Source organism: Stenella coeruleoalba (genome assembly GCF_951394435.1).
Source record: "Stenella coeruleoalba genome assembly, chromosome: 1".
Classification (NCBI taxonomy): domain Eukaryota; kingdom Metazoa; phylum Chordata; class Mammalia; order Artiodactyla; family Delphinidae; genus Stenella; species Stenella coeruleoalba.
Genome location: NC_137169.1, coordinates 12626362 through 12652113, shown reverse-complemented (window position 1 = coordinate 12652113; position 25752 = coordinate 12626362). Strand labels below are relative to the sequence as shown.

General features: G+C 58.3%; 1 protein-coding gene across 5 annotated transcripts; it reads left to right on the top strand.

Moving 5' to 3' along the window:
* The first annotated feature begins 4706 nt into the window (after positions 1-4706).
* Positions 4707-25575, top strand: ATP13A2 (ATPase cation transporting 13A2). Of its 5 annotated transcripts, none has more exons than XM_079930135.1 (29): positions 4707-4892; positions 11461-11555; positions 11684-11866; positions 12186-12244; positions 12416-12530; positions 12789-12865; positions 14429-14506; positions 14689-14758; positions 15646-15780; positions 15869-15935; positions 16216-16347; positions 16934-17089; positions 17602-17712; positions 17797-17843; positions 17933-18121; positions 19282-19488; positions 19910-20005; positions 20091-20250; positions 20369-20489; positions 20627-20751; positions 21470-21630; positions 21753-21869; positions 21971-22050; positions 22563-22715; positions 22806-22902; positions 23745-23968; positions 24056-24207; positions 25016-25185; positions 25276-25575. In XM_079930135.1, exons 1-29 carry the CDS (start codon positions 4883-4885, stop codon positions 25408-25410), a joined length of 3522 nt encoding a protein of 1173 aa, XP_079786261.1. In that variant the 5' UTR covers positions 4707-4882; the 3' UTR covers positions 25411-25575. The 5 variants fall into 5 exon arrangements, with proteins under 5 accessions (XP_079786261.1, XP_079786262.1, XP_079786263.1 ...); XM_079930136.1 differs by having other exon boundaries at positions 12786-12865; positions 15673-15780; XM_079930137.1 differs by having other exon boundaries at positions 12786-12865; positions 20151-20250.
* Positions 25576-25752: the final 177 nt, after the last annotated feature.

The following is a 25752-nucleotide window of genomic DNA, read 5'->3' as shown; positions in this document are numbered from 1 at the left end:
ATAAGTGGAATTATATAGTATTTGTCTTTTTTGTAACACATTTCACTAGGCATAAAGTGCTCAAGGTTCATCCCTGTTGCAGCACGTGTCAGAATTCCCTTCCTTTTTAAGGCTGAATAATATTCCATTGTACGTATGTGTCATATTTTGTTTCTCCATTGATCCATGAATGGACATTTCGGTTGCTTCCATGTTTTAGCTGTTGTGAATAACAGCAGCTTTCTACGTTTACCCCACGATATACAAGGGCCTCTGGTGCTAAAGATCTACCTGTGTGTGTGTGAAATTTATTTTCAACCTTAGCTTTTTTAACCACTGGTTTCTTGCTCTGTGGCGTAGATGCATCATTACTTATTTACCCATTTCCCCTGCTAACGCACATTCGGGTGGACCCTATTTTCACTCTTAGGAATACTCCAAGGCTGTTTTTAAGTTGTAGCATTGAGATCATCCTGGAAACAAAGGCTTCTTTTATCAGGAGGCTAAGAAAAACGTCTGACTCACCAAGAATGAATCTTAATGAGCATTTCTGGCTTTAAAAGGGGATGGTTCGGGCTTCCCTGGTGGAGCAGTGGTTGGGAGTCCGCCTGCCGATGCAGGGGACACGGGTTCGTGCCCCTGTCCGGGAAGATCCCACATGCCATGGAGCGGCTGGGCCCGTGAGCCATGGCTGCTGAGCCTGCGCGTCCGGAGCCTGTGCTCTGCAACGGGAGAGGCCACAGCAGTGAGAGGCCCACATACCGCAAAAAAAAGAAAAAAGGGGGGATGGTTCAAAAGCACTAGTGTCTGGCATTGTGAGAGGTGAGGTGCTGAAGGTAAAGATGAACAAGATTTGTCCCCTCCCACCTAGGAGCCAAGTTCACCAAGAAAAAAGGAACAAACATTAAATTATTAGAAATTTAGAGAACACAGTCTTTGCCCTTATGTTAGCATCTAAAAATTCTTGGCCACCTCAGTAAGACCACACAGTACACAGTCCTCAGATGTTAAAGCTCCAGCTTCGGAAGTGAGAACTGGAAAACCCTCAGGGAGCCCTCCATGCCCGGGCTGGGAGGGCAGTAGGGCGAAATCTGCCTTCCAGGTCTGTTCACACCTAATTGGTTTCAGACAGCCCCACGGAAGGTCGCATTCCTTGGATTCATGGGTAATTTGACTTTGCTTCTAATCACTAGACCTGTATGGAGAAAGATGGGTTTTTTTCTCATGACTAATTTAATGGCTTGTAAAGATGAGTTCTGCACCAGCCAGCTTCTGAGGAGAGGCTGGGGTGTTGCCACTTCAAATCAGCTTCATCAGACGTCAAGTTTGCAACTGTAGGTCACTCACCCCATTTAAACTCAAGCTAAATTAGAATATGTTATCAACTGATAGTTTAACTTACTGCTTATTTAATCTTTTATTGGATTGCAGGCAAATGTTCTATTTCAAGTCACAAAGACTTTACTAATAAAACTGCAGGCTTGAGCAGAGAAAGACAGTGTTTTGTCCTTTATGCTACTTCTGTTCTCTGATAGTGTCCAGACAATGTGCTTTCATTCACAAAAATCATCCTGTGGAATGCTTCAAGTTTCTCTAGGGCTGAAGCCAGCCATCCCTTCTTACCCGGTCTTTGTGCAAGTTGTTGAACCTCTGAGCCTCTATTTTCATATCTGTAAAATGGGAATTAAGAGCATTTACCTCTCAGAATTGTGGGTAAAGTCTACATAAGAATAAATGTGAGTTCTCGCCAAAAAGAAAAAAAAAGTAAATATGTGAGGTGTGGATGTGTTAATTGATGAGGAAAAATCCCTTCACAATGTATATAGATATATCAGATCATCACATCAGACACTTTTTTTTTTTTTGGCTGCGTTGGGTCTTCATTGCTGTGTGCGGGCTTTCTTTAGTTGCGGCGAGTGGGGGCTTCTCATTGCGGTGGCTTCTCTTGTTGTGGAGCACGGGCTCTAGGCATGCAGACTTCAGTAGTTGTGGCTCACCGGCTCTAGAGCACAGGCTCAGTAGTTGTGGCACATGGGCTTAGTTGCTCTGCGGCATATGGGATCTTCTGGACCAGGGCTCGAACCTGTGTCCCCTGCATTGGCAGGCGGATTCTTAACCACTTCGCCACCAGGGAAGTCCACATCATACCCTTTAAATATCTTACGATGTTGTCAATTATACTTAAGCTGAAAAAAAAGAACTTTAAAAATAAATTCTTAACATGTATGAGTTTAAAAAATAATAAATGTGAAAAGCATCTAGCTTGCAGTTGAGCAAATGCTCCATAAACTCAAGTTAACTGATTTGTCTCAAATACCTACTGTGTGGAAGGCTGAATCCTACTACAAAGGTGATTAATTCCCTGGGAATTCGCTGGCGGTCCAGTGGTTAAGACTGCGCGCTTTCACTGCTGAGGGCCCAGGTTCAATCCCTGGTCAGGGAACTAAGATCCCACAGGCCACGCAGCACAGCCAGGCAAAAAAAAAAAGGTGATTAATTCACAGCTCTCTGGACTTGAAAACTGGTGTATTTCCGACACAGCTGGCTAGAGTTAGAGACCTCCTGTTCAGAGGATGGATTATCTGTGCGAGACTAAAAATGCTCATTTCTCGTCTCCCACATCACACTGACTGCTGGGTGCCAGAGGGTGTGCCGCTGACTCCCAACACTCAAGTTCTCTTCCAGCCTCCTCCTTGCCCGGGAAACTATATACAAGACAGACTGCTGAAACTGCACCTTATGTGTCTAGACAGCCATAATCTTGTCATGGGGTTTGTCACTAGGTGAGAAAATCCCTTCTGTTGCAAAAATCTAGTGAAACTAGAGAAACTGAGAAGTTTGGCAATGCTCTAGAATAAACCAGTACAAATTAGTGAATTCTCCAGCTTTTTGCCACTCGGACTGTTACCCCAAAACTGGGTTTACCTCTTGGTAGCTGTCGAAAAGACACAACCAAGGCAAAGGTCAGGAGAAGGAAGGATTTATTCTTTGCAGCGAGTAAGGAGAACCCCGGGATATCTCCCAAAGCAGTGTCTCCCCAACAGCAAAACTGGAGAAGTTTTAAGCTAAGGGTACATACCTATTCGTGAAGGGGCTTGGGCGCTCGACAGAGTCCAAGCTTTAGTTGATTGAAGTCACGAGGGTCAGAAAAGGTCATCATCATCCCTCAGGTTCCAGTTGAGCATTTCAGGCTAATCTTCACCACTGAAACAGAACTGGGAGTCTTTACAACTGATATCTTTGCTATTGTTACTTCTCTTGCCTGATAACAGTTGTCTATTCTTTTGTTCCCTTAAGATCATTAATTACTGAGACCTGTTCTAGGTCAAGGATTGTGGCCAGGCTTAGATCACAAAAGACGGCTTCTCTTATGTCAAGAAAGCCGTGCCTGGTTTTCTTTCTCTGGGTTCTCCCTACCCTACCTGGTTGCAGGACCAGGCATATTATGTCCTTCCTGTGGGCCCCCAAGGGAGCAACAGCCCCCGAAGGGAGTCTTCTCCATGGGTCCTAGCCCACAGATGACTGCAGCCCAGCCCACAGACCGCCCAGATGACCACAGCGAGGGCCACTTCCCCAAAGGTAACCCTGGGCAGAGGCGAGGACTTCCACATCCTCTGTGGTTTGGAAGGAAGCTTCATCTGGTCTCCCGCCTCATGAAGACCATGGACCAAGCGGCAGGTGCAGCTCCTTCCCAGATGGCTCAGAGGATGGAGTCTCTTAAATGCCAAGTAGCAATATGAAGAATGAGGGGCCAATCTTGCGATGCAGTCCCCAAGCCCCCTGCTTTTATGAAGCTTGTAGCCCAGCACCAGGATCTCAAGAAAGCAACTGACTTCTGCCAAGTTCCTGCCCCCCCATTTCATCTTTCCAGCAGCTTTCATTTCACAGATGAGCAGAGAGGCTCAGAGAGGGAAAGTGACTTTTTAAAGCTCACACAGCTAGACAGCAACTGATGCACATCCAAACCCAAGTCTCTCTGGTGCCAGAGCCCAGCCACTTGCCACTGTACCACACTGCCTCTTGGCAAGGGCATCGAGCAAGTCATTTATACAAACCTAGCCATCCTGCCTGCCATGGAAATCAGGGTTCCCCTGGTTAAGTGGTCTGCCAGACATCCAGCTGAGCCCTGGAGGAGGAAACAGGGGCTCTGAGAAGTTCAGTAGGCTGCCCTCACTGAGGCATCAGCAGAAGAAACAGGTCTTCTCACCTGAACTGAGTGAAGCCAGCCCCATCCCCCAGGTGGTCAACCTGCTCCACCAGCAGCCTGCCCCAGCTGAGCGAACAGCTCCACCACCCCCTACCTGCTCAGACCAAAACCCAGGGAGGAGAGGCATCTTTGATTCCATTCCTATACCTCCACCTCCCATGCATCAGCAAGTCCTGCCGATATGTACCCCTTTATCAAGTGTATGTATTGAGTTCTCGGTATGGACCAGATACTGTCAAGGCCTTCCCTGCTTCCCCTCTGGAGTCTCTCCCCCACCATTACTCTCCATCGCAGCTCTGTCTCCTTCCAGCCCTTTGTGTCTATGTGTTCATGTGTCTGAGGGCTGTCCTGTCGGATTCCCTGAGTGTCCTCCTCTCTATGTGTCAGTCTGTCCCAGGGCTGTCACGTCTGTCTCTCGGCGCCCCGCCCCTGCGTGCGCGTTGGGAGCGGCCTCGGACTACAAATCCCGGCAGCCCCCGCGGCGCGCGGGAGGACGTGGGGCCGCAGAGGGCGGGGCGGGGCTTGGCGGTGCGCAGAGCCTGACTGCGGCACCTTCGCCGCCGCTCCAGCCGCTGGGTCCTGCAGGTGTCCCGGGCCGCCCAGCTCCGCAGCGCCCCGCGCCCCCGGCCTTCCGCCTCGGCCCCGACCGCGGGGCATCGCGACGCCCGGGCCCGGCGATGAGCGCGAGGAGCCGCCATGAGCGCAGGTGAGCGCGCAGCCCCAGCCGACAGGAACCGGGCGCGGTCCCCGGACCGCCCGTCGTCGCATCTGTCGTGGGGGGACACCCCCACCGCTGGGGCGCGGGCCGAGGGAGCGGCCCCCGGGACATCCCCTCGCCCGTGCGCCCCCCCCCCCCTTCCCAGAGAGGCCAGGAGCCCGGGGATGGCACCGCGCAGAGCCGTCCGCTCCGCGCCTTCCTAAAGCCCTGGGAGAGGAAGCGCCTGGCGCCGCCGTGCAAAAGGATAATCCGGGGGCCGCGGTGGCGGGGCGCAGGGAAGTGTCCCCGCGCAGTGACGGATGTCCAGGTGGGGGAAGAGACGTGGAGGCCGCTGCATCCAGGGCCTCTGAGCGGTTGTTCCTCTTGGTTGAATGAATGAATGGGGTTGGAGAAGCCAGGGCTCCTAAGTCCCTGGATCGGAGTGCCTTGGGGCACAAATGCCACTCCTGATCCCCTGAGTCAGGCCTCCAGAGCAAGCCTGTTAGCTCGCCGGTCCAGGGACCACACCCTCCATGTTACCTGTCCCAGGCCCTGTGTCTGGAGGCCACCCTTTCCAGAGTCTAATTCTACCTGCTGCAAAGGGTGCCAGTAGACCTCTCGCGTTTAGAAGGGTCTCATTTCCACGTGGGTCACTCAGAGCCTAGACCTCAGCCAAGGGCCACCAACGCTTGAGCATCCTCTCTGCAGCTGCAGACCCTTCATTCAGTTCTCTCCCTCCGGTCTCCCACCTTACTCCCCCCCATCCCCCCCTCCAACTCTAGGCTGCACCCAGGGTGAGGAAGGGGAAAGGCTGAGGACATATGGTCCCAGGACTCCAGATCCAAAGATCAGGGAGCTCCTGGCAGATGATCCCTCACACTCAGCCTGGCCCAGGAGAGGAGCTTCTGGCCACAGAAGCACAGCAAGGGAGGAGGCAGCAGTGCTGCCCTGGGCCTCTGCCAGGTCATCAGGAGGAAACCCGTGCTTCCGCAGGAAACGAGAGATTCCCAAATGGCTTTGACGCCAGCCCCTCCGCTCTGCAGTACTCCTGGCATTGCCCCAGGGCCAGGGAGTCAGACTAGGTTCAAGTCTAATCTTGACCACTCAGAGCTGTGTGACTTTGGACATGTTAATCAACCTCTGTGCCTCATTTTAAATGGGAATCCTAATCTGCACTTTTGGAGAGGTGGCTGTGAGGATGAACTGAGAGGAATGTGTTCATTTAGACCCACTCATTTTCAGCTTCTCCCCTTGCAAGCTGTATGACCCTGGGCAAGGGATTTTGAAACTGTGTTCCTCAGTTTCCCCAACTGTAAAATGAGATGGTAATAGTCCCTCCCTCAGAGGGTTACGCGTGAAGATCAGTCGCGGTTATTCAGAAGACCAATGCAGTCAGTCATTTGTGAAAGTATTCTCCTCCCAAGCAGCTGGCCTGAGCTGGTGGTACCAGAAGAGATCAGACACTGCTCCGACCTTCCTGTGCCATCCCTGGGGAGACATCCCTGCCATCCCTTCTGAGTGTTTTGACAGATGTTCTGCAAGAGCATGCCCTGGGCTTGACCTTGCTGGGAGACTAGAGTGTTCCACAGATGTGACTGCCTCCTTCCCCAGGTTGACGGGGAGAGCATCCTTGTGAAATGATGGGTGTGTGATAGACACAAGGAAGAACTTCCAGAGGCAACATTGTTTAGGTCCTGGGGGAAGTGATCCAGTGAGGGCAGCTCCAGATGGTCTCTGGCAGGGCCCTTCAAGAAGAGGCTTGTTCCTCTGCACCTCCCAGCTGACCCAGAGGCAGGAGGTGGACACACTGACTCTTGCACCATTGCTTCCATGCTCTGTTATGTCCGCGAGGTGTACAACCTTCATTCATTGGTTCATTCAATAAATGGTTCCTGAGTCCCAGCCACATGCCAGGCAGTGTGAGCAGGAGGGCGATGACACCTGTGCAAGCCTGATGTGTTAGTGTCAGTGGGTGGGGGTGAGGTGGGCAGAGAGGATTTTGGAGCAAGGCCCCTTCCAACTGCGAGACAAATTGGTGGGCACACTGCCTCTCTCAAGGCTCAGTTTTCTCATCTGTAAAATGAGATAAGTTGCTTGATTGTTGCAGGACGAAAGCAGATTGGCAGGAGCAAAGTGGCCCACGTGGGGTCAGTGCAGCACGCTGCAGTCCCATCCCCAGCACAGCTGCTGGCCTGAGGGTTTGAAGGCCCGGGGAAGAGCTGTTGAGTGCACACAGGGGAGCAATGGCACAGCTGTGGGTTTTCAGACAGGGCAATGGGAATGTAGAGGGGAGCCTGAGAAATGGGTCAGAGCGGAAGCCACACCTCCTTGGCAGGGGAGCCAGCAATGCCCTCCTGTACAGGCCATGCTTCAGGAACTTCAGACGCCCCATGTGCCAGCTACTTTGTGGTTATGATCCTAGAGATGGGAAACGGAAGCCTGGAGAGAGGCTGAGTCATTTGTGAGAGAGCCAGGAGCACAGTGACTGATGGGGACGACAGCGATGGCGCTGGTAGTGCCGTGGTTAAGAGCGTGGACCCTGCAGCCACACTGCCTGGATCCACGTCCCACCGCGTGCTGGCTGTGTGGCCTTTGGGCAGCTTACTTCACCTCTCTGGGCCTGAGTTTCCTAATCTGTAAAATAGGGATAAAAGTAGTCCCCACTTCACAGTGGTGAGGAATGAATGAATCGAGGTGTGTAAAGCCCTGAACGGTGCCTGGCCTGTGTCAGCCCCTGATAGCCCTGAGGTACTCTTTTTGTTGTTGTTTTGGTTTTTGGCCGCACCGAGGGCTTGTGGGGGATCTTAGTTCCCCAACCAGGGATCGAACCCATGCTCCCTGCAGTGGAAGCACGAAGTCCTAACCACTGGACCACCAGGGAAGTCCCCCCTAAGGTGCTTTTTTTCCTTACACCCCAGAAACTGCCCGACAAGAACCCTAAAGGGGGCGAAACTACCCGCCCTGACCCACTCAAGGAGCAGGTCTCCAGGGCTGGTGAGGGGCTTCGGCAAGAAGGACAGCTGGGACTGTGGCCTTTTGAGGAGGGGACAAGAAAAGGGCTGGGGCTTGTTGGTGGCCAAGGACCTGAGAACCCAGGTTGCCAGACCGGGTCAGTTGCCCTGAATACCTGTGGTTCTGCCCCCCAAGACAGGATCCAGGGCGAGCCTCCCCCGCCCCTGCACAGCACACACACACCAGGGAGCAGAAGGGCCTTGGCTGTTGTCTGCGGGCTGTTGTCAGGAAGGGAAGGAAATCGTGCCCTGACAAGCCTCCCTCACAAGCTGGACTGGCCGGGACCAGAGAGCAAAAGGGACTACCCCCGGGGACCCAGGCTGGGGTCTCCGAGCCCCAGGGCAGAAGGCTGACCAGGCCTCCTGCCCTCTGGCTTTGAGACTTTACCGTTGGCCAGACACCAGGATGGTTGAGAGCTACAGGCTTCGTGTGTATGTGTGTGAGTTCCCCAGAGACCAGGCCCTTTCTGGAGCTGGTGGCAGCTCCGTATATTTTCTGAGTCACCCAGTGGACAGGGGAGGGATTGACTGTGGGTGGAGCTTGGGTTAATTTGGGTTTTGAGTCCTCTTGTTTGAAAGAGGCCTCAGGTGGCAGAGGGCATATGCCCTGTTCTCTGGAAGTGCCCACATTGGCCCCCAAAACACAAGATCTGGGCTCTGACTTCCTGGCTCCACCATTTACCAGGGGGCCTTTGTGACTCTGAGCCTCGGTTCCCTCATTTGTACAAATGGGAAAAATAAGAGTCCCCTCATCGAGTTGCCAGAGGGTTAAATGAGCTAATTCGCGTGGAGGGTTAGAGCAGCTCTTGTCACCTGGGAAGCGCTTAATGGATATTGGCTGTTCTTATTATGGTAATTACCATAGTAATTATTATCACAGTCCTTATGTGGAGATATGGGGGGCTGCGATAGGACAGAACAGACTCTGCGTGGTCTGATGGGAATTAAAACCCACCCTGGGACTTCCCTTGTGGCACAGTGGTTAAGAATCTGCCTGCCGATGCAGGGGACACGGGTTCGAGCCCTGGTCCAGGAAGATGCCGCAGAGCAACTAAACCCATGCGCCACAACTACTGAGCCTGCACTCTAGAGCTGGCGAGCCACAATTACTGAGCCCGTGTGCCACAACTACTGAAGCCCATGCGCCTAGAACCTGTGCTCCACAACAAAGAGAAGCCACAGCAATGAGAAGCCCACGCACCACAACAAAGAGTAGCCCTCGCTCGCCGCAACTAGAGAAAGCCCGTGCACAGCAACGAAGACCCAGAGCAGCCAAAAAAAAAAAAAAAAAAAGAAACCCCACCCTGGAGTCAGCCTGCCTAGGATTGCATCCTGACACTACCATGTACTTGGCTGTGTGATCTTGGGCAAGTTCCTTAACCTCTCTGAGCCTAATTTTCTTCTATAAAAAGGGGATGGGGCTTCCCTGGTGGCACAGTGGTTGAGAGTCTGCCTGCCGATGCAGGGGACGCGGGTTTGTGCCCCAGTCCAGGAGGATCCCACATGCCGCGGAGCGGCTGGGCCCGTGAGCCATGGCTGCTGAGCCTGCGCGTCCGGAGCCTGTGCTCCGCAGCGGGAGAGGCCACAACAGTGAGAGGCCCGCGTACAGCTAAAAAAAAGGGGGATAATTATTGTGCTTACATGGCAGGGTCATTGTGTTAGCCATGTAAGAAGGACCAGGAGCAGAGCCCGCACGTAGCGGGGCCTCGGGAAATGTTGACTATCATGGTTGCTTTGGGGCTTGGAGAAGCTGCAGAAACCTAAGTGTTTGGGGACAGAACAGCTGAGGGGCTGGGGATGTTGTGACAAGCAGTTGCTTGGGACACCCTGGGCTTATTGGGTGGAACTTTCAGATCAGGCCTCTGCAGGGCTCTGGTTGGGGAGGAGGAGTAGGGAGCCCAGAAAACCAGCAGGTTGCCCCCCACCTTCCCTGCTTTCCCATCCCCCTTAGTGAACTTCTCCAGAGGCTCCTGGGAAACATGCAGATGCTCAGCACCACTGCCATTGTGCCAGCAGGTCTGGGAGGGGCCCAGGCATCTTCATGTTCTAACAGGTTCCCCAAGAGGTCCAGGGAGCACAGTTAGAGAAACCCTGACAGAGGCCATGAGCCCCACCCCGTCCCGGGCCCCAGAACACCCACTGTCTGCTTGCTCGGCTAGGACCGCAGCACTACAGCAGGGGAGGCAGTAGAAAAAAAAGAGTTTCTACAGTAGAGATGCCCACTGGTCTTCCCTGAGCCACAGTTTACCCATCTGTAAAATGGGGGTGATAGTGGGCCCTTCCTCACAGAAGGAACCTGTCAGCTGTTCAGCTGGGCCCTGGCACATAGCGGCTTCTCTCCTTGAGCCTTGGGGGCTTTCTCAGCTCAACCCTCCTCTCCAGCCCACCCCCAGTGACTGGGTTCTTCCTTCCTCCTCCCCGCATTCCACCTTCAGAGTGAAGCTGCCCCTTTCATGGCTGCCCTGACATTTTATCAGTCCATACTCGACTTCTCGGCATCTCCTCACTGCCAGGCCTGTGCTGGGCATGAAGGTTGAAAAAGGATGAGCAGGGACTTCCCTGGTGGCGCAGTGGTTAAGAATCCACCTGCCAATTCAGGGGACACGGGTTCAATGCCTGGTCCGGGAAGATCCCACATGCCGCGGATCAACTAAGGCCATGTGCCACAACTACTGAGCCTGCACTCTAGAGCCCGCATGCCACTACTCCTGAGCCCACGTGCCACAACTACTGAAGCCCACATGCTCTAGGGCCCGCATGCCGCAACTACTGAGCCCGCATGTTGCAACTGCTGAAGCCCATGTGCCTAGAGCCTGTGCTCCGCAACAAGAAAAGCTACCGCAATGAGAAGCCCGCGCACCGCAACGAAGAGTAGCCCCCTCCCGCCGCAACTAGAGAAAGCCCACGTGCAGCAAAGACCCAACGCAACCAAAAATAAATTTTAAAAAATATAATAAATTAGAAATAAATAGGGCTTCCCTGGTGGCGCAGTGGTTGAGAGTCCGCCTGCCGATGCAGGGGACACAGGTTCGTGCCCCGGTCCAGGAAGATCCCACATGCCGCGGAGCGGCTGGGCCCGTGAGCCATGGCCGCTGAGCCTGCGCGTCCGGAGTCTGTGCTCCGCAACGGGAGAGGCCACAACGGTGAGAGGCCCGCGTACCGCAAAAAATAAATAAATAAATAAAAATGACGTCTAAAAAAAGAAAAAGGATGAGCAGCCCTGTCCCTGCCCTCAGAGTGTAGACCAGATGGAACGTGGGACACAGAGCTCCCAGGAAGCTAATAGCTGGAGGTGTGGGGGGGTGCTCTTGAAGCCCAAAGTGCTCAACAGGCCCCGTCCCCCGACTCTGCGCCCACACCGAGTCAGAAATCGCCAGACGCATGAGGAAACAAGGTCCTACGAGTAAGGACCCACAGGACAGCCCGGTAACAGACCCGTGAAGACTCGAGTTACTGGATTTATCAGACCAGATTTATAAAATGACTGTGCTTAAGTCGTGGTTAAAGAAAGAAGGAGGAGCCCCCCCAACCCCCCCCCCAATGACATTTCTCCCTTCTGTCCACAGACAGCAGCCCGCTCGTGGGCAACACGCCCGCCGGTTATGGGACCCTGACGATAGAGACATCTATAGATCCCCTCAGCTCCTCAGTTTCATCCGTGGTACGTGGGCAGGGGAGGGGCAGGGGCAACTCCAGGTGGGGGTGGTACAGGCCCAGCCAGATACCCTGGCTTCCTCCTCCAGCCCCCGCCCACCCCACTCCCTGGCCTGCTCTCGCCCGTGTCCACAGAGGCTCAGCGGCTACTGTGGCAGTCCATGGAGGGTCATCGGCTATCACATCGTGGTCTGGGTGATGGCGGGGATCCCTCTGCTGCTCTTCCGATGGAAGCCCATGTGGCGGGTGCGGCTGCGGCTCCAGCCGTGCAGCCTGGCCCGCGCCGAAACCCTCGTTATCGAAATAAGAGACAAAGAGGTGAGAGACGGGGGAGCAGGGGCGAGCCTGGAGCTGGAGTGGGGTGGCGGTGGCTCAGGGTTGCGGGGCGGAGGATGCTCGGGTTCTCAGCCCAACCTGGCCGCTGACGTTCTGTGGGACCTTACACAGGTGCTTCTCCTCCCTGGACCTCAGCTTTCCCATCTGAGCAGTGGGCAGACGGGACGGGGTGGGTGATTCCCAAGGAGGTCACCTCTATCCTTGATCCCTGCCTCCTCCAGCAGGGGCCACCTGGCTGTCGGGTGGGGCCGGGGAGGGGAGGGGTCTCTTCCAGGACTGAGTCCACACCTCCGTGTTCCAGGATAGTTCGTGGCAGCTCTATACTGTCCAGGTGCAGACTGAGGCCATCAGCAAAGACAGGTGAGGCAGCCCCATCGCCCCTTCCCAGGAGCCCCTGCTCCCCCTGCCCTCCCCCCGTGAAGGCTCTGATCCCGGGGTCTCCCATCCGAGAGAGGGAAGGTGGCTCTGTGGGGATGGGGAGGTGCTGGGGCAGCTCCCAGAACTCCATGGTAACCCCACCCCCGTCCCCAGCCTGGAGCTGCCCCCACAGACCCAGGCGGAGGACGGCCGGAGCCAGGCAGCTGTGGGGACACTACCAGAGGGGACATGGAAGGACACCGCCCGGCTCCACAGGACCGAAGAGGCAGTAAGTGGACAGCTGGGTTCTGGACAAGTCCTTGCCTGTCTCTGGGCCTCAGATTCACACCCTGTACAATGGGGACTGGACTCCAGCTGTTCTCTGGGCGCCTCTGGTTCTCTCGTCCCAGTCGTCCAGGATGCTGGCCGATCACCTTCTACCCCTCCATGCCTCTCCCGCCTCTTTCCTGTGCCATCGCCCTGCCGCCCCCCACACACTCCTCCTGGGGCCGCCTCCAGCCCACCTCTCCTCTCTCCCACCCAGCAGCGGACGCTGCGCTACTACCTCTTCCGGGGCCAGCGCTATGTCTGGATCGAGACCCAGCAGGCCTTCTGCCGAGTCAGGTAGGGGTCAGGGCCGGCGACGCTACACCACGCCCACAGCGGGTGCTGCATTGGGCAGAGAAGGTGGCATGAGGTGGCCCAGCCTGGACTCCCCTCTGAGCTCTGTGCCTTGGCCCCCTCAACTCGCTGAGCCTGTCTGTAAATAGCTCATGAAGGGAATCCCGGCCTCCTAGGGTTGTTTCGAGGGTAAAGTATATTACTGTCATGTAAGGCTTGGCACGGCACCTGGCCTGAGGTGGCAACACTGCTGTGAATCAGACCGTAAGCTCTGGACTTGGACCTTCTGTTTGGCGTCTTGTACCTGCTCTGCCACCTACTAAGTGCTTGATAAATACGAGCTCAGTTTATGTCTTAGTTTGAGCCCCGAGAAGCAGACCTCAAGACGAGGATTCAAGTGCAGGGAATCTGTTTGCAAGGTGATGCCAGGAGACGTAGGGGAAGTGAGGCCGGGAAGAGAAGGCAGCCGGTGGAGGGGGCTTGACGTGGGCACCTGGAGCACAGTCCCTTGGGGATCCCTTTGAGCCAGTGTAGAGCACGCACCTCAGGGTGCCCTCACCCAAGGAGTGAGGAAACCAGGGGGTACGTACCCCTCACCTTCCTACCGTTACCGGTTGCGGAATACATGAACTCTTGCACAACTTCGCCCTTCCTAGCTCACGGGCAGACCATGCTTATGCAGCCAGGAGAAGCCCTCAAGCCAGGACAGGTGTTTCCAGTAAGAGGCTGCACCGCACAGACGTGAATTCCAAGGGGGTGTGGGGAGGGCACCAACAGCCTCTGCTACGTGAGAGGAATAGCAAAACTCGCTGACGTGGGACTTCCCTGGTGGCGCAGTGGTTAAGAATCTGTCTGCCAACGGAGGGGACACAGGTTCGATCCCTGGTCCGGGAAGATCCCACATGCTGCAGAGCAGCTAAGCCTGTGCGCCACAACTACTGAGCCTGCGCTCTAGAGTCCGCGAGCCACAACTACTGAAGCCCCGCATGCCTAGAGCCCATGCTTCGCAACAAGAGAAGCCACTGCAATGAGAAGCCCGTGCACTGCAAAGAAGAGTAGCCCCCGCTCGCTGCAACTATAGAAAAGCCCGCACACAGCATTGAAGACCCAACGCAGCCAAAAAAAAATTTTTAAAAATCGCTGACCTTTGTCACCTAGTAAGTGCCAGGAACCGTCCAAGCACTTTGCAAAACTTATCTCATTTAATCCACCCGTAGCCCTGTGAGGGAGATGCTGTCACCGTCTCCATCTTGCAGATGAGAAGTCTGAGGCCCAGAGAGGTTAAGTGACTTACCTAAGAAGGCATCATTGTAAAGAAAGCTCTAAATGTCACTAAATAATAGCGGCTGTTGTCACTGTTAAGTATTATCATCATCACTCATCGTTTTTCCTGGGTGAGATGGTTTGGGGCCCCATCAGAGGAACAGAAGGAGAAAGTTAGGCCCAGAGTTCGTGAGGGACCAGCTTTCTCCCGGGAACTCGGTGTGGCAGAGGTGGGCCAGGAGGGGTGGGGGGTGCAGAGCTCAGACCCCACCACCCACACAAGTGCCTCTCCCATCCTCCCAGCCTGCTGGACCACGGCCGCACCTGTGACGACCTCCACTGCTCCAGCACCGGCCTCAGCCTCCAGGACCAAACCGTGAGGTGGGTGCTGCCCTGAGAGCTGGGGCCTCCTCTCTTACCCCCCTGGGTGTGGCCTTCTTCCAGTCACCTGCTTCTCTGGGCCTCAGTTTTCCCAGCTGGAAAGTAGGGCGCTCCATCACTGCTAGAGGGTCCAGCTGCCACGGCCCCTCCATCTGATGGCCCTGCCGCTTTTCCTCTTACAGGAAGACCATCTACGGCCCCAACGTGATCAGTGTACCAGTCAAGTCCTATCCCCAGCTGCTGGTGGACGAGGTAGGGCTGTCCCTGGGCCCCACCCCAGCTCTGGCCTGAGCTGGCTGTGTGACCTGGGCCAGGGGCTTGCCCTCTCTGGGCTACCCTTACAGAGGCAGATTGTACCAGCTGTCCTCTCCTCCGTGGTGGAGAGCTGTCTCAGAACCAGCCCCAGTCAGCTCAGGGAGAGGAATTGGAAGTTCTGGTCCAGGCTGGGACTGGGGCTTAGAGGCCAAGAGACAAACCCACACAGCCTGGGCTCCTGCTGTGTGCCAAGCGCCAGGCTCCAGAGTCTGGGTCCTTTCCGTGCATTACCCACTTTCACGCTCCAACAGCCTCGTGGTAGGGACATTCCGTTCACACATGAAGAACCGGAGCTACAGAGTAGGGGACGTGGCATGGCCAAGGTCACATGGGGACAAAGGGAAGCCAGTGACGTGGACACACCTAGAGTACGCTGCTAACATCCCAGCCCTCTGAGCCAGGGGCAGACACCTGTGAGACAGAGAGGAGGCCTTGGGAGTCTGGCCTGATGTAAACTCTAGTCGGTCACCTGGGAGCTGTGTGGTTTTAGGCAAGTGACTTAACCCTTCTGTGCCTCAGTTTCCTCAGCTGTAAAATGAAACTGATGGTAGCATCTGCCTTGTGGAATTGTCCTCACCATCGTATGGCATTTAGATGATGTGCTTAGCAGGGGCCTGGCGTGTAAACACCCGTGTGTCCTCTTTAGAGCAAAGAAGCTGCTGGCTCAAGGGACATCTGGACAGGACTGACCAGGAGACAGGCCTGGCTTTCGTCCTTTGGCAACTGCCGGGCCCTCTGCTTCCGTGGGCACAGGAGGCCCAGCCTGCGGCTGGGCTGCCCTGGGGGACCTGGGCCCTGACGCTGCCTCCCCGCCCCTCCCCCAGGCACTGAACCCCTACTATGGGTTCCAGGCCTTCAGCATCGGGCTGTGGCTGGCTGACTACTACTACTGGTACGCCCTGTGCATCTTCCTCATCTCCATCGTCTCCCTCTGCGTGTCGATATACAAGACCAGAAAGGTGTGCGGTGTGAGGCGGATGGGGCGGGGCAGGCGGTGTCCGAGGAGACCTCCGCCCACCCACTCCCTGCTTGTCCCCCTGCCCACAGCAAAGCCAGACTCTGAGGGACATGGTCCAGCTGTCTGTACAGGTGTGCGTGTGCCGGCCTGGGGGAGGTGAGAGGCTGGGGGAAGTGAGAGGTGCGGGAGGGAGGGAGGCTGGGGGAGGTAAGAAGCTGGGGTGGAAGGGAGGCTGGGGGAGGTGAGAAGCTGGGGGTGGAAGGGAGGCTCGGGAGGGAGGGAGGCTGGCTGGGGGAGGTGAGAGGCTGGGGGAGGGAGGGAGGCTGGGGGAGGTGAGAGGCTGAGTGAGGGAGGGAGGCTGGGGGAGAGACGAAGGCTGGGGGAGGCAGTGGGGGAGTCCCCTCCAGGCTATACTGAGGCCCCTGCTTGCCCGAAGAGGAGGAATGGGTCGACTCCAGTGAGCTCGTGCCGGGAGACTGCCTGGTGCTGCCCCAGGAGGGTGGGCTGATGCCCTGCGATGCTGCCCTGGTGGCTGGCGAGTGCATGGTCAACGAGAGCTCTCTGACAGGTCAGTTCCTGCCCCTGGCCAGCAGTCTCCCATCCCCCATGCCGGGCCACTGAGCCTCTCTGCCTTGTGTCAGAACTTTTAGATGGAGTTCTCTTTTCCCTTTGCTCAGGTAACAGTCCCGGCCTCAGCAGGTCCTACCCCTGCAGATGCTGGGTGAGGCACTGCTACTCTTTGCCAGGCAGTGAGCTCAGGGCTTTACAGAGGTTGAGCCCTCTCGTGTCAATATCTTATTTGAACTATAAAAGTAACACAGCTTGTTACAAAATAATTCCAACAGAAGGAGAACACCGGCCCCCACCCTGGCCCCCCACTCTGCCCATGCTGTATGCTCACAGCTCTTTCTGGCTCCCCTGAGAGATGGTTCCTGGAAACTGGCTGCACACGTCCCAGGATTGTCTCACTGTGCCTGTGTCTTTTGCCCTCTCTGAGCTTCAGTGTACCTCTCTGTAAAACGGGGGCAGTGATTTCTTCAAACATAGTTACAAGCGTTAAATGAGACCTGGGGCTTCCGTAACAGTTCTAGGCATAAGGCTTGGTCTTGGTGGTGGGAGGGACCAGCATGGGCCTCATACCACATCCCTCCCAGGGGAGAGCGTTCCAGTGCTGAAGACCGCCCTGCCGGAGGGACCGGTGCCCTACTTCCCAGAGACCCACCAGCGGCACACGCTCTTCTGTGGGACCCTCATCTTGCAGGCCCGGGCCTTTGTAGGACCCCATGCCCTGGCAGTGGTGACCCAGACAGGTAACGAGTCTGGGAAGTGGGGAGGGATGCTGGGCCCAGCACCTAGAGGACAGGTGACACAGAGCCAGGCAGGACCCATCTCTACCACTGTCCTGCAGTGTGACTCAGGCACGTCCCACCCCTACTTGGGATTGGCTGGAGTGGGCAGGGGTGGGGCAAGAAGGAAGGAGCGCATCCCTTAGGAAGAGAGCAGTGCTGTACATCTCCAGCAGGCCCCTGCCACGTGTGAAAGGGACCCAGTGTGTCACCAGATTTGACATTTTTCAGCGAAAGACACACATCTGGATTTTACGTGAAACCACCCAGTTTGTAGATGGTACCAATTCCTTATTTACTAAGCTTATGAAGGCTGGGCAAGGCCTGTGGCCATCCCGTGTGACCGCCACACTGGGTGATTGCTGACCCCAGGAGCGTCATGCCTTACAACCCCAGGGGTGTGGGTGGTGTGGGGGAGGGGTGGGGTCATCCTGACCCTCAGCTTCCCCTGCCTCAGTCTCCCCATCTCCTCCCAGGGTTCTGCACGGCTAAAGGGGCCCTGGTGAGCTCCATCCTGCATCCCCGGCCCATCAACTTCAAGTTCTATAAACACAGCGTGAAGTTTGTGGCTGCCCTCTCCGTCCTGGGTGAGTGGCCCCCCGCACCCCACTTTGCCAGTGGCCCCCGGAGCCCCGTCCCCAGTCCCGCTGAGCCCCTTGCTGTCTCCTCAGCTCTCCTCGGCACCATCTACAGCATCTTCATCCTCCACCGCAACCACGTAAGCCTTGGGGGCCGGGGGGGGGGCTGCCACCGGGGGCCCAGGGCCCACCCGGCCTGGCCCTTGGCATTCACAGTGCCCCCTGCCAGGTGCCTCTGGACGAGATCGTGATCCGGGCTCTGGACCTGGTGACGGTGGCAGTGCCGCCCGCCCTGCCTGCCGCCATGACTGTGTGCACGCTCTACGCCCAGAACCGGCTGCGGAGCCAGGGCGTCTTCTGCACCCACCCGATGCGCATCAACCTGGGGGGCAAGCTCCGGCTGGTGTGTTTCGACAAGGTGGGGGCCGTGGGGTGGGGGACACAGCCAGGCCCCCCACACCCACATCCCTCATTCAGCAACGTTGACTGAGGGCTTGCTGAGCCCAGCGCCCCGCCGCCTGCCCGTGTACCCCTGCTGTGGACACTGGCCACCGCCAGGTCCTGTCCTGGGATGGAAACACTCAGAGGCACCCTCTCCCCCAGCTCCCACCTGCATCAAGCTCACAGTCTGAAGCATGAAATGTCTAAACTCATTTCATTTGTTTGTTTGAGAACCATTGAGGGCCTCCTGGGTACCCAGGGCTGCTGTCAACACTGGGGATCCAGCAGTGGCCCACACAGAGATGTCCCCACCACCATAATGAGTGAACCAGGGACCACAGAGAGCTGCAGATGGTGATGGGTTCTGGGGAGGAAGCAAATGGGGTACGTGATGGGTGGTACATGGGGGTCACTCCCTTAGAGGGCAGTCAAGGAAGGCTCCTGTGGTCCCTTGGTGACCTCTGAGGGGTGGGCCACACTGAGAGGAGAGCAGGGCTGGCAAGGTGGAGGGGAAGAAGTAGAGTGGCTCATGGCTCCTTGGGGGAACAGAGCGGTGTGCCTGGGGCTCGGGGAACAGTAGGGAGGGGGACAAGATGAAACGGGCAGAGCCCTGATCCATCAGAGGCGGGTGGGCCCTGGTGTGGAGTTTGGACGTTATTTAAACTGAAAGGGTGGGGCTTGGTCGTCTTCGCAGAGCTCCCAGGCCAGCGAAGGGGCCAGACGTGTAACTGAGCCATTGGAATATGGTATGGGAAAGGCAGGCCTCCGTTCACTCATTCATTCACTCATTCATTCATTCATTACACTGAGAGCTGTACATGGCCAGGCCCTCTTCTTGGTACCACAGTGAACAAATGATGGAGTAGTAAAGAGGCCATGGGTGGGAACCCCGAGCAAGCACTCCCTGACCCAACTGCAGGGTTAAAGAAGACTTCCTGGGGGAAATGATGCCAGACCAAGAAACGCCGCGGGTTGGGGAGGACAGCCTGGCAGAGGGACCTGCTTGAACAAAGGTCCAGCTCTGGCTCCTGGGGTTCCCATGGGCCCCGCCTGGCCAGGGGTGTGGGCGCCCACCGCAGCAGGGCGCAGCTCACCCCAGGACTCATCACTGGCCCGCCCGCTTCTTGCCCCCTGCAGACAGGCACACTCACAGAGGACGGCTTGGACGTGATGGGTGTGGTGCCCCTGAAGGGGCAGGAGTTCCTGCCACTGGTCCCGGAGCCCCGCCGCCTTCCCATGGGGCCCCTGCTCCGGGCACTGGCCACCTGCCACACCCTCAGCCGGCTCCGGGACACCCCAGTGGGTGACCCCATGGACCTCAAGATGGTGGAATCTACTGGCTGGGTGAGGAGGCCGAGCCCTAACTAAGCCCACCCAGTCTTCATTCTAGGCCCTCCAGGGGGCGTCTCTATCATGCCCACCACGGAGAATAACAATGGCCAAGGCCTAGTGCTGAGCACCTACCCGGTGCCAGCGCTCTGTTGCACGGGCCTCGTCTCATGTCCTGCTCCCCATAGCCCCAGGGAGGTAGCTTCAAACCTGCTTCACGAAGGAAACTGAGGCTGAGGGCGATTTGGAATAACTTGTCCAAGGTCACCCAGCGGCTTGTAAATGGCAAAGCCAGAGTTTGAACTTGGGTCCTCCCAACTCCACGAGCTTAACTTGAGTGTCACCCACTGCCTCTCTCCACGGGCCGAGGATTGGCTGCCCCAGGCCAAGCCGGCACCCGGCCCCTCGGTGCCAGTGTTCTCTGCCTGCCTCCCAGGTCCTGGAGGAAGGATCGGCTGCAGACTCGACATTTGGGACCCAGGTCTTGGCAGTGATGAAACCCCCGCTTCAGGAGCTCCACCTGCAGGGCATGGTGAGCTGAGGGGGTGCCTCTGGGGCGTGGGCTGGGAGGGGTGGGCTCCACAGGCCAGCCCCTCAGCTGCCCCCCAACCCTACAGGAGGAGCCCCTGGTGCCGGTCAGCATCCTCAGCCACTTCCCCTTCTCATCGGCTCTGCAGCGCATGAGCGTGGTGGTGGCGTGGCCGGGGGCGGCTCGGCCCGAGGCCTGCGTCAAGGGCTCCCCCGAGCTGGTGGCAGGCCTCTGCGACCCCAAGACAGGTGAAGGGGGAGGGCCCCAGAGTCTGCAGGTCGGCACTGGCACGGAATGGGGTGGGCGCCCGGCCCGTGTCGCTGCCTCCACCTCCCCGTCCCAGTGACACCTGCCTCTCCCTGGCAGTGCCCACCGACTTCTCCCAGATGCTGCAGAGCTACACAGCTGCTGGCTACCGCGTGGTGGCCCTCGCCAGCAAGCCGCTGCCCATCGCACCCAACATGGAAGCAGCTCAGCAACTGACAAGGTGGGCCCTGGGCACTGAGCCTACGGCCTCGCGAGGGCAGAGGGGGGCAGAGCCCAGGGCCGATGCCCCTGCCCAGTGGCTGGGGAAGGGGTCGTGGCCACTGCATGACCTCTGACCCGGGTCTGCCCACCCTCCAGGGACACAGTGGAGTGGAAGCTGAGCCTCCTGGGGCTGCTAGTCATGCAGAATCTGCTAAAGCCACAGACGACACCCGTCATCCAGGCTCTGCGGAGGACCTGCATCCGCACCGTCATGGTGACAGGTACCAGCAGGGCCTGGGTTAGGAGGGCAGAATCTACCCCATCCCGGGCAGAGATAAGGGTGCCTGGCGTCCCTTCCCGGGGCATCTCTTTGGGCCCCTGCCTCAGGCCTGGGCCTTTTCAGACATTTCAGGTATCTTCACAGTCTCCCTCCTGAGTGATAATTGTCACCCCAGTTGACAGATGAGGAAAGTGAGGCTCAGAGGAGTAGAGTGACTTCCAAAGAGTCTGGGGCTGGAGTTGGACAGCCCGGGTTCCAGCTCAGCTGCTGGCGACCTCTCCCCAAGTTCCAGTTTCCAACTCTGAGAAATGGGGGAAGTTAGGTCAGCCTCAAAGGTTGTGACAATTTCATGGAGCAAGAAAAGAAAGATTCAGGGGACTTTCCTGGCGTCCAGTGGTTAAGACTCCTCGCTTCCAGTGCAGGGGGCACGGGTTCGATCCCTGGTCAGGGGACTGAGGTCCCACATGCCGCATGGCGTGGCCAGAAAAAAGGTACACGTAGAACTCCAACCCAGGCTCCCAGTTTCTCCTAAGACCTTTGATCCCTAGTTTTATAGACAAGGAAACCCAGGTTCAGAGACACTGATACCCTGCCTGAGCTCACTGAGCCAGTCATAGCAGACAGATGCTGTCCGGCCTCAATTTCCCCATCTATACGTGTCAGGGTGAGGATGGCCCCCTCAGTAGCAGCTGGACCCTGACCTTGCCCCATACCCCCAGGGGACAACCTGCAGACGGCGGTCACCGTGGCCCAGGGCTGCGGCATGGTGGGCCCCCAGGAGCGCCTGGTCATCGTCCACGCCAAGCCGCCTGAGCGGGGCCAGCCTGCCTCCCTCGAGCTTCTGCCAGTGGAGTCCTCTGTAGCCGTGAACGGGGCTCAGGTGAGGCTGACCCCGAGTTCCGCCACAGACCCCACCCATGACCCCACCCCTGTGTCAGCTGTCCCGGGCCCCAGCTCTCAGGGTGGGCAGGGGGAGCTCAGCTGAGCTTCCCGGGCCCCCAGGATGCTGACCAGGCCGCAAGCTACACCATGGAGCCAGACCCCCGATCCAGCCACCTGGCCCTCAGCGGGTCCACCTTTGGTGTCCTTATGAAGCACTTCCCCAAGCTGCTGCCCAAGGTAGGGCTGCCCCGGACCTCCCTGGTCGCCCCACACCTCGCCACGCTCTGCTCCCTCCTCTTGGCTGCCTCAGCCCCTCCCCTGTCTCCCTGTGCTCCCAGGTCCTGGTCCAGGGCACCGTCTTTGCCCGCATGGCTCCCGAGCAGAAGACAGAGCTGGTGTGTGAACTGCAGAAGCTTCAGTGAGTGCCTACGGGGGAGGGGCCTGCGGGGGCCCAGCTGGCCCATATGCCCCTGCTTCCCACCCCAGGCGTTCAGGAGCCATCAGCCTCAGAGAGCCCAGCAGGCACCCCCGGGTCTGTCCTGCTGACAGTAGTACACCGCCCTCAGTATCTGCGGGGGATTGGTTCCGAGAGTCCCTGCAGATACCAGCGTCCACAGATGCCCGAGTCCCTTATGTAAAACGGCGTGGTACAGTCGGTTCTCTGTATCCATGGATACAGACCCCGTGGATACAGAACCTGTGGATACAGACCCTGTGGCCACTGTAATTGCACCTATTTACTGAGCACCTACTGCGTACCATTTACTGAGCATTTCCCAGGCACCCGGCGGGCAGTCGGGATGCAGCCGTCCCCGGGTTCTGCCAGCCGGCCCGGGAGGTGGGTGGGCCATTTCGCAGCTGAGGAGGGCCCTCCCGGGCTCAGAGCCAGCACGTGAGTCCGGACCGCGCCTGCCCTCCCCTCTCCGGCAGGTACTGTGTGGGCATGTGTGGGGATGGTGCCAACGACTGCGGGGCCCTGAAGGCGGCTGACGTGGGCATCTCGCTGTCCCAGGCCGAGGCCTCAGTGGTCTCGCCCTTCACCTCGAGCGTGGCCAACATTGAGTGTGTGCCCATGGTCATCAGGTGAGGCGGGCAGGGGCCTGGTGGGGGGCGGGGTCTCGGCAGGGCCCGTCAGCCGGCCTGGGCCCCCTCATGCCCATACCCGCTCCCCAGGGAAGGTCGTTGTTCCCTGGACACGTCATTCAGCGTCTTCAAGTACATGGCCCTGTACAGCCTGACCCAGTTTATCTCTGTCCTGATCCTCTACACGGTGAGTATCTGCAGGCCCCGTGCCGGGCCCGGGGCGAGGACCTCAGCGGCGCGGTGAGGAGGCCGGCAGGCTCTGGAGTCGGCAGCGTGGCCTCAAATCCTGCTGCAGCCGCGTGGCTTAGGCGCTCCGGAGCCTCGGCAGTGAGGCTTGTCTGAGATGATGAAAGCACTGAGCAGCTGGTGCACAGTAGGTCCTCAGGAACGGGAGCAGCTGTCCTGTGCTAGCGTTGCATCCCTGTCCTCTGGGAGTTCCCCATCTTCAGGGGGGCCTGAGACAGAGCCCAGGCAGGGGCGAAGGAGGCAGAGGCAGGAGTGGGACACCCGAGGCCTCTGCCCCTTTCCCATGGATCCGCCCATTCCCCGCTCACGCTAACTCAGACCTCGACTGTGCCTCCGGCCTCCTGTCCAAAGGGTATCACCCACTCCTCTGCTCAGAGCATGCGTTGCTCGCCCGCACTGGAAACAGGTGACGCCATGGGGCACTGCAGGCCTTGCGCCAGCTTTTGTCCCTGTGTCCACCTTAAACCTGAGGGCAGGAACTGTGTGTCTTCCAGAAACCTTGGGGCTCCACAAGGCAGAGCCTCAGCCTCCCTCTCAGGCCGGTAGTTCCCATCAGGTCAGCAGGGATGCCTTCTCCCTCAGACGGGGAGAGGGGCTTCCTGAAGGCAGGGCCGCGTCTCCTTCATCAGGTTGGGAGTTCCCAGAGGCAGGAGGGTGCTGTCCGCCCATCAAGTTACAGGGCAAGAAAACACCTTCCCCATCAGACTCCTGAAGGGCAGGGCTGGTGCCTGTCCCATCAGACTGGGAGCTATCCTCCCCTCCGCCCTCCCTCCCTGCCGGCAGGTCAACACCAACCTGGGCGATGTGCAGTTCCTGGTCATCGACCTGGTCATCACCACCACGGTGGCGGTGCTCATGAGCCGCACGGGGCCGGCGCTGGCTCTGGGTCAGGCGCGGCCGCCAGGGGCCCTGCTCAGCGTGCCCGTGCTCAGCAGCCTGCTGCTACAGGTGGCCCTGGTGGCCAGCGTGCAGCTGGGGGGCTACTTCCTGACCGTGGCCCAGCCCTGGTGAGTAGCAGGGAGCTCACCCCAGATCCCACCCATGCCCCGTCCTCCTCACCCTCGCTCCCTGACTCCCGGTCCCTGTGCTCCCAGGTTCGTGCCTCTGAACAGGACGGTACCCGCGCCAGACAACTTGCCCAACTATGAGAACACGGTGGTCTTCTGTCTGTCCAGCTTCCAGTACCTCATCCTGGCCATGGCCGTGTCCAAGGGGGCGCCCTTCCGCCGGCCGCTCTACACCAATGGTGCTGCTGTGCTGGGGGTGGGATGTGCTGGGGGTGGGTAATGGAGGGGAGGGGGGATGTGATGGAGGGAAGGGGGGATGAGATGGAGGGAAGGGGGTATGAGATGAAGGGAGGGGGGATGTGATGGAGGGAGGGGGGATGAGATGGACGGGAGGGGGATGAGATGGAGGGAGGGGGGATGAGATGGAACGAGGGGGATGAGATGGAGGGAGGGGGGATGAACTGGAGGGAGGGGATGAGATGGAGGGAGGGGGGATGAGATGGAGGGAGGGGGATGAGATGGAGGGAGGGGGGATGAGATGGAGGGGTGGGGGGATGAACTGGAGGGAGGGGATGAGATGGAGGGAGGGGGGATGAGATGGAGGGAGGGGGATGAGATGGAGGGAGGGGGGATGAACTGGAGGGAGGGGATGAGATGGAGGGAGGGGGATGAGATGGAGGGAGGGGGGATGAGATGGAGGGAGGGGGGATGAACTGGAGGGAGGGGATGAGATGGAGGGAGGGGGATGAGATGGAGGGAGGAGGGATGAGATGGAGGGAGGGGGATGAGATGGAGGGAGGGGAGATGTGATGGAGGGAAGGGGGGATAAGATGGAGGGAGGGGGGATGAGATGGAGGGAGGGGGGATGTGATGGAGGGAGGGGGGTGTGATGAGGTAGGGGGGATGAGATGGAGGGGAGGGGGATGAGATGGAGGGAGGGGGGATGTGATGGAGGGAAGGGCTGTGGGGCTGGTGCCTGTGGGGTCCCGTCAGGCATGGGTGTGAGTGTGCGGGGCTCCCTGGCTGACGGACTCCCCCCCCCCCCAGTGCCCTTCCTGCTGGCCCTGGTGCTCTTGGGCTCTGTCCTGGTGGGCCTCCTCCTGGCCCCCGGCCTCCTGCAGGGGCTGCTGGCGCTGAGGAGCATCGCCGACACCTACTTCAAGCTGCTGCTGCTGGGCCTTGTCGCCTTCAACTTCGTGGCGGCCTTCATGCTGGAGGTGGGGCCCACCCCGCGCTGGGGTGGCAGGGGGCTCTGGGGGGTGGGACTCAGCCACAGCTGCCCCCTGCGCCCTCCCTGTCCCCGGCAGAGCGTGCTGGACCAGTGCCTCCCAGGCTGCCTGCGGTGGCTCCGGCCCAAACGGGCCTCCAAGAAGCGCTTCAAGCAGCTGGAGCAGGAGCTGGCCGAGCAGCCCTGGCCACCGGCCGCCGGGCCCGGGAGGTAGCGCAGGCCCGCCGGCCGGCACCCTAAACACTGGATCTCCCTGCTTCTGAGCCACCGGCCAGGACCTATCTCCAGAGACACCACTGCCATCGCTCCTGCAGCCCTGAGGTTGGCGGTTGTCACACTCATGTCCCACGTCTGCCCGGCCCAACCTTCCCTGCCCCCGCCCGGGGAGATGCTAACTACCCTTGTCCCCCACTTTGGACGCCCCATGTAGAGACAGCGGCACCACCTGCACTCAGAGCCACTGTCAGTGGAGCAAATAAAGTCATAATATTTTCCTGCCTCGGCCTGCCTGATACCACTGACCTGGGTGCCCCTGGCACGTGTCTGCTCCCGGCAT